Source organism: Canis aureus, chromosome X (assembly GCF_053574225.1).
Source record: "Canis aureus isolate CA01 chromosome X, VMU_Caureus_v.1.0, whole genome shotgun sequence".
In the NCBI taxonomy this organism is placed as follows: Eukaryota; Metazoa; Chordata; class Mammalia; order Carnivora; family Canidae; genus Canis; species Canis aureus.
Window position 1 is genome coordinate 2473194 of NC_135649.1, and position 12606 is coordinate 2485799.

Below are 12606 nucleotides of genomic sequence, written 5' to 3' on the forward strand. Positions count from 1 at the left end.
TGCCAGGGTTCTAACATTTGGGTTGGTGGCCCCTGCCCTCACCTTCCTTTGAGGACCCCGGCCTGGACATTCAGGCTGGGAGCCTCTAGGCCACGACAGTTAGAGGACCACCATGCAAACCTCGGCTAGCAGGGCCTCCGACCCCACAGGGCAGCCGAGCCCTTTCTTCCTTCCAGAAGGATTGGGCAGGTGGCTGCATACCAGGGGGCGCTCCGCACACCCTTCCTGGGGCTCGTCGCAGCTTGGTGAAGCGGATGAAGACACCTCCTTTTCATTACAAACGAGAATTCACCAACTAATAAATCACACATGTTACCCAGACTGGGACTGTAGCAGCCTTTCATTTTTTTTTTTTTAATACACAGAAATTTTGGTCTATTCTTTAGGAAATTCAACTACAGACTCGAAATTATTATGCATCTGGTCTTCCTCACGAAGATAATTTTTGTTCAACTTTATAACAGGCAAATAAAAAGGTAAAACATATTTAAGAACTGAACACAGTTGACCAAGCCATTCCGTATAATATGCTTTTATAGAGAGGGGCTTCCTCACGAGACAGGTCCCTCGGCCCGAAGACTGTACAGAAACCAGAGCGACAATCCGAGGTCACGGCGCCCCTTTTCTGAACCCCACACCCCGAGGAAAGGCAACGTAGAAACTCAACAATGGACACACACAGTAGGCAACTTTGTACAGCAGCAGTGAGGGTTTTTGTTTAATATATATTGACCGTTTGTTCTACCGAAGTGTCTCTAACAGAGAATGAAAAGAAGCCCATGAGCAGAGCGTATGCAGCTTATCTTCTTCAATTGAAAGATTTCCGATTTTATTTCTAGTTTAAGAACACACAGACCCTCAACAAATTGAGTTGCCCTTTTTGTTGTTGAAACAAGGACATTAGGGAACAGTTTACAAATGGGTAACATTCTCGATGTGCCCTTTGGAATAAAGGGATGGCTTTAAGTTATCTGTAGCTGGCATTTTGAGTGGGATTTTCTTTTCTAACTGAAATTCCTTTGCCCGAGATTGGACTACTCCTGCTCAGGGGTGACATGGCATTCGCGTTAACGGTAGGGACCGAGCGTGTTTGGGATGTCGACCCGGATGCTCACACAGGCAGGTGGAGGTGAGACGAGTCCCCTGCCGGTGGGTGCAGCACAGGGGACGTGACGGGTGAGCCAGCCTCGCTGCCCATCCACACCTGCGTTTCCGTTCTGACCCGTGTCCCTCAGCCCCCCGCTGTCCCTCAGTGGCTCAGCCTCAGGCCCAAGTGATAGGCACATGTACAAGCTGTGGTCGGGCCTCAGTGGCCTCTCTGCAAAACGTGAGACAGATGAATTCAGAAGGTAAAGGAGCCTCTGCTTTTCCTGCATTTCCCTCCCTGGTTAGTGTGCGTTCGGGGGAAACTGAGGCTTGGCACCAGCGGTGCCCATACGGCAAGGAGAGGTCCCCGAGGGAACCGTCTGGGGAGCCCAGGCCCAGCTCTCCCACCCGCAGACACGGGGCTCCGCCGGCTCGGCGAAGCTGACCTCCTCAGCCTTCCGGGGCGCGCGAGGAGGAGCCACAGGTGTGGCAGGAGCAGCAGCAGCCAGGTGCCCTTGCTCCCAGGTGCCCTTGCTCCCAGGGGCTGCACTTCTGCATCTGCGTCCCCTGCGTCGCCGCAGGTGGCCGCAGACACGAAGCCATGCCTCCGTGGGTCAGAGTTGTCCTTGAACGAGAAGACCCGGGTCGGAAGAGTGCTTTGGCGGGTGGCGACTGAGACCTTGGCCCAGTCACTCGACAGATCCCTCAGCCCACCTTCTCGCTTGCACTCGCGTCCGCTCCTCTTGGGTTTGGATGGTGCCTCTTCCTGTGCCACCTTCCACCTGGCTCGTGCTGCTCTCCCCGCCACCCCCCTACCTCGGGGCCCTGGGGCTGCTCCGGGATTCTGGGCTCTGCCAAGGGGTCGACGAGGCGGTGGGGGGGGGGGGGCGGCACTTCATGCTCTTGAACTTGGGCTGCGGACAGAGAGTCCACGAGGCCGACTTCAGGACTGGGAGCTGAAACCGACGGAAACCGAGAGCGAAACTCCCCTTTCCACCTACTGGAGGGGATCATTCTCGTCAATACTTTGGTATTTTCCTTTTAAATAAAAAATTCCATTGAAAGGGTTTGTTTCTCCGCTATAGGCAGGGGTCTCAAAGTGCAAGAGTTCCAATTAGATCCGCCCCGGCCTCGTGTCTCTCTCCCCGACCTTCCCAGGGGTCTGCACAGCGACGGTCCCCGGGACTGTGTGAGACAGAGGCCCGGGGTGGAGAACGGAGGCTGGGCGGGAGGTGGGGGGGCCGCGATCGGGGAGGCCGGAGGGCGGGGGGGCGGGCAAGCAACCAAAAAGATATTCTCGCAGTCTCGTTCCCTGAAAAAAACCTGCCACAATAAATAATGAAATTTCAAAATCAAAACACCTGATAAGAGGAATGGAAAGATCATGCTGATAAATAGCTCCTTATTCTTTAAATATGCATCTGGTCATCTGTGCACGTATATGTCTATACGCACGCACATACCTACGCACACACGCACACACATACAGACCGCACGTGGTCCTGGGGAAGGGGCGCTCGGTGATGCGGGTACATTTGCAGGCGGCTCCCAGCTTTTGGGGGGCTGTCCGGGCGGGGCCGTCCCCCCCGGCCCTGCGGAGCAACGTTCATCCTTTCTCTTTCCGTCTGAACCTACCGGGCCCACCGCTCTCCGGCGGGTGCAGGGAAATAAAAAAAAAAAAAACCAAAACCTGACACCAGCCCCCTGCCCCACCGCACAGCCCCAGCAGCCAACATCTGGTGGAATTGTCGTGTTCATTAGAAAAAAAAAAAAAAGCTTCGATAGAAAAAAGGGAAACACAGCTGTTCTCACGCTCCGGCTTCTCCGTCCTCGTCCTGGGTCCCAGGTCAGAAGCCCCGGGTGGGGAGGCTTCTTGCCAGCGCCGTGCTGCGAGCCCCGTCTCCAGCCGCCTCGGCCACGTCCACGTCCACGTCCACGTCCTTGCAGGCCCGAGCCGTCCGTGCGCGTGTGTGCGGCGCGCCGAGAGCGCTCCCCTAGAGGGACGTCTCCACGCTGTGGAGGGGGCTCCCCGGTCTGGAAGAAAGCACTGACGAGGTAGCTGACTTGGTGCCGTGCGTGCTCAGGTAGATGCCGCTGTCTATGGCGTTGTTGTTCTGGTTGGGGGACGGGGGCGGGGGGGCCCGCAGGCGCTCCTCGTTCTCGTCCACGTCCGTGTCATCGATGAGTGGGATGTTGTGGGTGTAGTCGTTGATCAGAAACTCGGGCGTCGCCATGAAGTTATGAATGGACGTCTTGGATTCGGGTTTCTCCAGGCCTTCGTAGAGCGAGCTACGGAATGCTTTCACCACCCGGATCTGGAGGGGGACGGGGGAGCCCAGGGGCCCGCGGCGGGAGCAGGGACGGAGGGACGGAGGGACGGAGGGAGGAGACAAAGAAGGAAACAAGGAGACAGTCAGTGGCTGGCCGGTGCTGGCAACGTCCACCCACACCAAGAGCGCAAGCTAGGCTGCGTGACAAATGTTCATCCGCGGGAACGGGACGGCGGGGGTGGCAAGGGCCCTCAGGCTGGGGTCCGCGTCCCACCAACCGGTCCCTCTGCAGGACACGTGGCAGCGGCTCTCTCTGGGCCGGCCTGGGCAGGTAATTAGGAACTCGAGAGTGACCACTGCGCAGGACTGTTGGCTGTTGCCTCCCGCTTCCCAGCACTGGGAAGTGGGGGGGGGGGCGGCTTAGGCGGCCCCTGGGCCCTCTGCCACATGCGAACTCCAATTTGGGAGGACAGAAAGGTGACCCCACAAAGGGACAATGCTACAGAGTGGACTCTCCACTTCCTCTTACCAGAAAGGCGGCAGAACTTTCTGGTAAGAGAAGGTCCCCGGCCTATGGGCGCGTGGCTGGCCTTTCTCCAGTGGGGTTTCCCTCCCTGGCTTCTCTATAGTCCTCCACTCTGTCCCGCCAGCTCTTGTGACTGTCGCCAGCACCCGCCATGCCCAGACCCATAGGGCCATCAGCCTTCCTTGCTGCTAAGTCCAGTGGCTGCTTTTGTGTCCCTGTCTTATGTGGTCTCTCAGGGGCACCCAACAGAGCTGACTGCTCCTCTTTCTGGAAGCTCCTCCCGCCTTCCCTGACATTGCCACGGCCTGGCCCTCCTCCTACGTCACCGGCCGCTCTGGCCCTGTCTCCTCCACTTCTCCTTCCTCTGTCCCACGGGGCCCCAGAGCCCTGGCCTGGCCCTGGTCCTCCTCTTCCTTTCCGTTCATAAGCCCGGGCCCGCCTCCGGGCCTGACCACTACCACGGGGCTCACCTGGCTGTAGCCGGGGGCTGTGGCCCAGGTCCCCCCCGCCCCAGAGCTCCATGCCACTCTCCCGTCTGGAGGCATCCGACCCTGAAAATGGCCCTACTTTTGATATGCACCCACTAAACCTGTCCTGCTTGGGTGCCCTGATCCCCCGCAATGCTTGCTCCTGCCTCCTAAAGCCCCCCCAGCCCGTGGCTGGGTGCCTCTGACTGGTGGTCACTTCCCTTCGCAGACCCCGCTGCCTCCGTGTCTCCTGCCTTCACAGGCACTTTGCAATCTGGTGCCGCTTGCCTCTCCAGCCCTCCCCGGCCTGCACTCTCCTCCTCCTCCTCCTCCTCCTCCTCCTCCTCCTCTTCACTTTCCAAGCCAGACAACTTCTTTTAGTTCCTGGAATCTGCCCTGTTCTCCCTCTACTCAGGCTTTTCTACGTCTTGTTCCCTGGCTGTCCCACGGTCACTGGCAGACCTCGGATCAGCATAACTCCACAGGGAAGAGCTTCCCACAGTGCCCTGGGCCCCGGCTATGGTGGCCCTTGGCCCCAGCCGAGCTCAGGCACCCTCTGACCCCCGCACCTCCCCTCCTGCGGGATCTTGCTCCCAGAACTAGCCCGTCGGTCTGTGCGATCACACCTTCGCCTCCATGAGTGCTCAAATGTCGCCGGGCCCATGAGCCACAGAGCCGCTGCCTCTCTCTGTTCCCTCCCTGGTGCCCCCACCTGGGCTCCCTCTTGGTTCTAGAAGCCCGACTTGCTGGGAAGGCCTCTTCTGGGCCCCACAGGAGCCAGCTGGCCTGGTGCTGAGATGGACCAGCCAGCTCTTCCCCACGTGAGAGGGTGGACATGGCATCAGTTCTAAAGTCATTTCCAGGTCGAAGGTTCTAGGGCTTGGTGTTTGTGGTCTAGACTAGGCGTTGGCCAATTGTGGCCCAAGGGCTCACGCTGGCCCTCAGCTTGGTCTTCTAAAGTGTTATTGCCACACAGCCACGCCGTTGGCTTCTGCATCGTCTACGGCTGTCTTCGAGATCCCAGGGCAGGGCTGGCTAGTTGTGACCAAGACCTGGCCTGCAAAGCTAACCCTGATTACTTGAAGGTCCTTGAGAGGAAAAGTCGGCGGCCCCTAGGTTAGACCGTGAATCGTACCGCTCCCAACGAGTCCCTTTCGACCCTCCGCTGTCTGGATCCCGGCACTGCCATCGCGTGGCCAAGCACAGGGCTCCTAAGTCACCTGAAGCAAAGACAGTCAGCCAGAGCTCGGGAAACTGGGATTTCCTAACCCCAGATCTCACATCTGGTGAGGATTTTCTCGGAAGTTGGTGAAGTCACATCTTCTGGGTTACGGATGGCCAACTATTTGCCCTCACTCCCTTGACTCCCCCAGGCTGGCCTCTGAGAAAGGAGCCACCCAGAAATCGAGGTGAGATTCATTTGACACTTTAATGCAAAGAAACAGAATTCACGTTTTGGAGGCATTGCAGATGCAGCCTCATTCTTTGGGCCTTTTCTGGTGCCAGAATTGTGGGGGAGCTGCCGGGACATTTGTGGCGGCTGCGTGGCGGTGCTGCGGTGTCTGCCCCAGCTGTCGGCCACAGCCCTCAGGTCACCGCACCCCAACGCCGCCGGGCCTGGGGGCCTGGGGGCCTGGGGGGTAAGCCTGGCAGCAGTGACCTGGCCACGCTGGCTACACCCTTTCCTGTAGCTGAGCGGCTCCCCTCAATTGGACCGGGGTCCCCTGACGGCTGGACCCCTGCTGAAACCCATCTTTGGGTCTCCCCGTGCCTGGCTCAACTCCAAAGCCTGCCCCCAAATGGCAGCCAGCCCTTCCCTCTCTAGCTTCTGCAGTTCTGGAATGTTCCTTCAGGGCGCTCCTCCCGGTCTAATGACCCTCTTGCCACCAGCTCGACGGAGCGAGGTGGCAGGTGGCGCCGGGGCTGCTCACGCACCCACGCGGCCGGGGGCTCGAGGCTAGGCTTGTGTCACCCCAAGTGTCTGAGAGCTGGCGGACAGTCAGCTTTCCTCCACGTCCCACTTCCCCGCGTGAGACCTCAGCCTGTCATCAAGGTGCTCGGTGTTGGTGTTCTGATGGGGTGTTTTCAGGCCCCCCAACCCCGAAGAGCCCCGAAGAACTAACCTCTTGGGATGCTGGTTGGGTAAGAACCAGCCAACGCTTCGAGAAGAGAGGCCTGCCCTAGAGACCCGAGCTCACGCGCGGGGTGGGGTGCTGGGGGGACCTGGGACCGCCCCACGGCAGAGCTCAGCGTGTCCCGGCACGAGAGGGAGCGAGGCTGAGCCAGAACAGGGCCCTTCCCCCACGCCCTGCCCTGCTCCTCAAGCTCCAGCCGAGGCCCAGGGCGGGCTCCCTCGGGTCACCTCTCCAAAGGGACCTTGCCGCCCTCCAGGCTGTCCGTGCCACCGCACCACCCGTGTCCGCAGCCGCACGGGCCCGTCCCAGCGCACGCGGTGGCTGACGGCTCTGTCCAACCGAAGGGGCTGAGGGTCACCCCGGGCTGCCGGTCCCAGGGCCGCCGATCCCCGACCCCAGTGCCGCGCTTCAGCATGTCCCGCAGCCCCCGGTTCCCCGGCCTCTCCACCCTAGAGCCCTCCGTGGCTCCCCTGAGTCCCTGGCGGCCCCTGGGGCTCGGCCCCCAAGGCCAGAGGCCCTGACTGCCCGGCCTCTTGAGCCTCCCTGCCTCCCGCCCGCGGGGCGGACGTCTCTGGGGCCCCTGGCAGCCTCCTTCCCCTCTGCCTAGCGAACCGCGCCCTGCCCTCCAGCCTAGCTGGTGGGGACGCCCAGCATTCCAGCAGGCGATGGGGCTGCCCTGGCTCCACCCTGAGCAGTGGCGGCATTCACCCCGCTGGACCCCGAGCCCCCCAAAAGTCCAGTGACTGTAAACGTTACAGACAGACACGAAAAGCACTTCCCAGTAAAGATGCCTCCTAGGGTTACGGCCACGGCGTCTGGGAAGGCTGAGGAGGATCAGGTCGGGGCCCGCTGTGCCCCCCATTTCCTGAGGCCCGAGAGGCAGCTCTGCTTGCCCTGGCACTGCCTGGGTGCCCCCTCCCCCGGCCCCTGCACCCACTTAAGCATGTTGCCCCCCTCCCTTGCCTGCTCACACATCTTGTCTGAAAAAAGAGACCCTCTCGGTGCCGTGGTCCTCTCTAGCCGCTGCCAGTGGCTCCTTCCTGGCCCCCTGCTCCCCAGGGACGTCCCCAGCTGGGCACTCAATGCTCCCCACACCACACCCCTGCTGCCTGGCTGTAGCCGGGGCCCCAGGTTCTCCATCCTCTCCCCATCCCCCCACACCCGAGGGCCCCGGAGCTCATCTTTGGGCCTCCCCCCGCCCCCCACGTTTCCTAGCTGCTGTGACCCCAATGGCATCTGTCTGCTGACCAGCCCCACATCTCTATCTCCAGGCTCGGGGCTCGGCCTGCCACTGTAACCTCACCCCCCACCCCACGCCTCTTCCTCGGTCTCCCTGCTGCTGCCCTTGGCCTCTGCGGTCTCCTCTCATGGCAGCCCAAGGAAGCCGGTCAAACCGAAGCCAGAGCCTGTCACACCCTGCGCCCGTCTGAACCCTTCAATAGGCGGGGGTCAGGGCCTGCCTCAGTTCTTATCCTTGACTGTCTCCGGCCTCAGCCTCCTGGCTCTTCCCACGCTCCTACCTCAGGGCCTTCGCACAAGCTGTTCCCTCCGCTGGGAAGCCTCCTCCCCAGGGAGCCTCCTGGCCCCCCCTCACCTTTTCTGTTTCCAGGCTCAAACCTCCCGGCTCCCTCAGAAACCCTGCACCTGTTCCTTTCTTCCCCGGCGTGGCTCACTTTCAATTCACCGCCCCTGCCCATTGTTCTCTCCTCCGCCTCCTTTCCGCAGGCCCCTGAACACTGGGGTCTGTCTGGTTCACTGACCACCCCGCTCCCAGCACCCAGCACGGTGGCCGCGCGGCCGGGGCCCAGTGGGCGGCTGCTGAAGGTACCTCTCACCAGCTAGCTCGGGTCCCCCCGGCAACATGACACCTGCCCTTTCCGCTGCCTAGATTCTTTTGCCAGGATGTCCCGTGCTGGCCTTGTCTCTTTGTTCAGAACCCGGCTCACATATCCATCCTTCGAGAGGCCGTCCCCAGACAACCTTCATCCAGAATAGCCCCCCTGACACTTCTCTTGCTCTGCTTTCTTCTCTCCTGGGGCTTGTGACCATCTACACTTAACAGAAGCTTACTTCTCGATTTGTGCTTTGCTGTCCGAGCCGAGAGCTCCGTCAGCGGGGACAGGCAGGGTGACACTTCGAACCCACAGCACTGCTCCAGCCACACGGAGCCAAAGCAGAAGGGGTGCTTATGTCACACTGTGACACATGACCATGCTGCTGATGGATGGCTGGGGACGGGGCAGCAGCGGGGCTGAAGGTCGCGGTTCCAAGTGGACGTGCTCCGCTTTTGGTCTGACCTCCCATCGCTCAAGTTTGCAATGCAGGTGCTGATGGGGGTGGAGAGGGGACGTGGAAACGGGGAGGCGAGGCGAGGAGGGAACACCCACCCAAGGAAAGGAATGCAAAAAGGGAATGAAAAGAAAAGAAGAGAAGAGAAAAAGAAAAGCAAAGGCCCCCGAACAATGATGACAACGGCAACAACAGAAACTGGGTTCGACAACCTTCTGGCCTTTTCTGCTCTGTACCGTGGGACACGCAGACCCCGGATGGGGAGGGGTCGTCATGCTATCCGCCCCCTGCTTCTGTCTTGCTGCTGCTCCCTCAAAGCCCCCTCATGCCTGATGGGCACGCCTGCCTCTGTACCAGCCACTCATCCAGAGTCTTCTGCGGGAGGAAGGGGACCTTCTGCTCTCCTGGCATCCAGGCTGTGGGTTTATAGCACATTCTGCACATAGCGGCTGGGGAGAGCCAGGGGGACTGCTTTCCAGGAACTTCGGGGCTCCCAGGCCCCAAAGCATCCCTGTACGCATGAGGGGGTGTCTCGGGGCTTGGATGGGACACCAAGAGGCGTGGGGTGACATACCCACAATCGAAGAGGAAGGCTCCCTTTCCTCACCATGGAATCAGGACATGTGAAAATGCAAACTCCTTTCTGAGGGATCGAACCCCAAACCAAACTAAAGACAGGGCTTTGTGCGCGTTGGCAAGTCAAAAATGCTAACGGCCGGCACCTTTCGTGAAGTTTACCTCCCGTCCTGTGTGCATGCACCTGGGCCCAGCCTGGGAGAGTCCAGACTCACGCTGCTGCTGTCAACAAGCTGCTGCACTGAGCTGACCCAGGCACGGTGAGTCCCGGGCCTTTCGGGTGGTCGGCCTGGCTTTTCATCCCGGCCACGTCCGGCTGCAGGGCCTTGAATAAGTCTTGAGCTTCCCGGGCTCTGGCTCCCAGCCCCGGGAGTCAGCCTGGAAGTGCCTACTGGGGAGGGCTGGGAGCAGGGGTTCTGGGTCTGCCTCAGGCCTCGAGCCAGCCGGCACGTTAGGAAGGAGCCGGAAGGTCCCTCCCTGTGGTCGGGCCCTCGGTGACGGGAAGGCTCGGGCAGGGCACGGCTGATGCTATTCCTAATGTGGAAACAACGCTGGCGAATAGCTGAGACAAGATGCCAGCACACTGTTCCCAGAAGCCCAAGTGGAGAGACTTGGCTTGGAATCAACGAAGTTCCCGAGAAAGGCGCAAACTCCAGCAAACAAGACTGCTTGCCCTCCGCAAGGCTCCTTCCTCCGCGGGGCTGCTGCCCTGCGAGTGTGCGATGAGCTCGGCTCCCCAGGCCCCAGAGGGTGGTCCCAGGAAATCGGGGGGCGGGGGGGCTTACCTGGCATCGGCTTTGCCAAGTTGGATGGAAGGCTTTCGTGTTGCAAAAGGCAATTCAAACAAAGCAACTGCTACGGTCTGTTCCTGGCACGGAGGGTCGGAACCAAACAGCCCCGGGGAGCCCTTTGGGCCGCATCTGACCAAACTCCCCGGCCGCCCCTGCCGCTGTGGCCCGGCTGGGTCAGGAGCCCGCTCTGCCGCCGCGGGGGGCTGGGGGAGCCAGGGGGGCAAGCGGGGTGGGGGGAGCAGGAATGCAGGTGTGGCTGGGAGGGGGCGCCGGGGCGCTCAGGCCTGGGGGCAGCCACCTGGCGCCCGCCTGCTGCCCGGGAGTGAACCCGAGTGAGCACAACACCCCGTCGGGCCAGGCCTTCGGGCCCCCGCGGCCAGCCGGGGAGTGGGCCCGGGCGTCCTGCAGCGCGAGTGGGTGCGAGCGGGCCGGGCCTGACGGGCCTGGGGACGGGGCACGGGATGGCAGTCCCTGCTAGCTTCCGGAAGACGGACAGGGCTGGTCAACGATCGCAGGGACGACGACGGCCGAGGTCCCGTGCGGGCCGGGGGGGGTGGCCTGGAGGTGGCGGCCCGTGAAGGGCAGGTGTGATGCCCCGGCCAAGAACGAGAAGGCTGAGTGAGCCGTCCTGGGGCTGCGAGGTCGCCGTGTGTGTGGCCAGGGCAGTGGGGGCCGAGTGGGGCTCCCAGATCCAGAAGCCGCAAAGACACGTGGCTGTAGAAAGCCCGGGGGCCCGGAGGTTGGCTGGAAAGCTTGGGTGCGTGTGAGCGTGGGTGTGCTGAGCCCCAAGGATCTCTGCGCCGCCAACCGTCCTGCTCACCCCTCCAGGGGGCTGTCCCTTGCCTCCGGCTCCCCCTGCACCGCGCTGCGCGCTGGGACCTGTGTCGAGCCACGTCCCCTGCCCTGCGGCCCCGGGGCTCCTGCACTCGCCCGGCCCTGGGCCTTCGGCCGGGAGAGCCCGGGGTTCTCGGCGGGAGTGAGTCAGAGCAGGGGCCCAGTGTGCTGGAGAGACTTGCCCCGGCCTGTGCGATCACGGGCAGACCGGCGGGGCGGTGGGCGCAGGGGACAGGAATCTTCCCGTGAGAAAGGGCTGGGTTTTCCTGGGGAAAACCTTGCGGCCTGTGAGCACTGCAGCCTCTGCCAGGCTGCCTCTCGGCTAGGCGAGGAGCTGTTGTGAGCTGCGCCCGGCCTTCCTTCCGGTAAGTTCCCAGAGGGGGTGAGGGCCAGTGCCCAGCCCCCCTCCCCGTCCCCGGTGCCCTGTCCTGATTCGTCCAAAGAGGGTGCCGGGCTTAATGATTTCTCTAGGTCCTCACAGCTTGCACTGGGGGCCGGTTCTGAGTTCCAAACCCGTCTGCCACACAGTGATGATGGCGGGAAGTGCTTTTGGTTGGTGGCTTCCAGAAGCAGGCATGTCCCCTGGTGTTGCCAGCATCTTCCTCCACAGGGGGGTCCTTTCTGAGGTGCGGCCGCTCAAGTGGGATGAGCCTTTTAGGCTGGTGCTCGTAGGTTGGGACCTGGGGACCCCCTCGCTATCACAGCAGCACCCTCCTCAGACAGAAGGTGCTCCGCTCTCACTGGGGCCCATTCCTCACCCGGCGGCACGTGGGTGGAAGGGACGGTGGCCCTGTTTTTGGTCAGGCACGAGTTCAATCCCCCGGGAGTAGCTCGTGACCGGGGGGCGGGGGGTGTCTCTCGCACTGTTCTTACCAGGCACTGCTGGGCTCCCCAGAGTGGGAAGTGGGATGATAGATGGCTGCAGAAGGAAGGAAGGCGCTAGGAAGACAGGAGAGAAAGAGCCTACCGCCAGGGAGGAAGCCCAAGGAATCCAGAGGGAGCCAAGAGACAGCAGGCCTCGCCAGGTTCCCAGAGGGTGGCCCTGGCTGGCCCTGGAGTGGAGAAGGCCTGAGGGGTGTGACGAGTGGGGGCTCTGTCGGCTGCCTCCCCTCCCTCGCAAGTCAACAGACAGATGGACAGACAGACAGACAGACAGGAAGTGCAGAGAGAGCTGGCAAAGAAACGTATGGAAAAAAGTCAAGGGAGAGGGAAGAACAGGGGCAGGTCAGTATGTGCCCCTTGGGCCGACCCACGCCCCCTTTTGTCCCTTCATTTCCAGGAAGGGGGGTGCTGCTGCCTCAGCCAGGCCCTAGCTGAGGTGCTCCCGGGGGCCGAGACCCGTTTCTGTCCTCAAGTGACCTGGAGCTGAGCCTCCTGCACACCTCTCTGGGTGGAGTGGTGGCAAGACCCCTCTGGGACAAGCTCCCGCCTACGTGATGGCTGTTGGCTAATGTTTGTGGCCCGGGTGGGGAACCCATTGAGTGTGCAAGGGAGCTGGAGGTGTGTGCGGCCCGTGGTTTGGGGAAGGGGTGTGTGTGTGTGTATGTGTGTGTGGGTGCGCGTGCGTGCATGCACACGTGCTGTTTCCGGAGGGGACAAGGTGGTCCGGCGGGGACTGGTGCGGCCCACATC

The 12606-nt window shown here is 61.7% G+C and overlaps 1 protein-coding gene across 5 annotated transcripts in view; it reads right to left on the minus strand.

The window, feature by feature from the left end:
* Nucleotides 1–322: 322 nt before the first annotated feature.
* ATP2B3 (ATPase plasma membrane Ca2+ transporting 3) overlaps nt 323–12606 on the minus strand; it is a 61900-nt gene continuing 49616 nt past the window's right edge. For 3 of the 5 annotated variants that reach the window (XM_077889697.1, XM_077889693.1, XM_077889694.1), the window contains one exon: nt 323–3401. In XM_077889697.1, the coding sequence (XP_077745823.1) occupies nt 3081–3401 (321 nt within the window). In that variant the 3' untranslated portion in view covers nt 323–3080. Of the gene's footprint in view, nt 3402–5484; nt 5570–12606 lie in introns of all 5 variants that reach the window. The other 2 variants (XM_077889695.1, XM_077889696.1) reach the window with 2 other exon arrangements.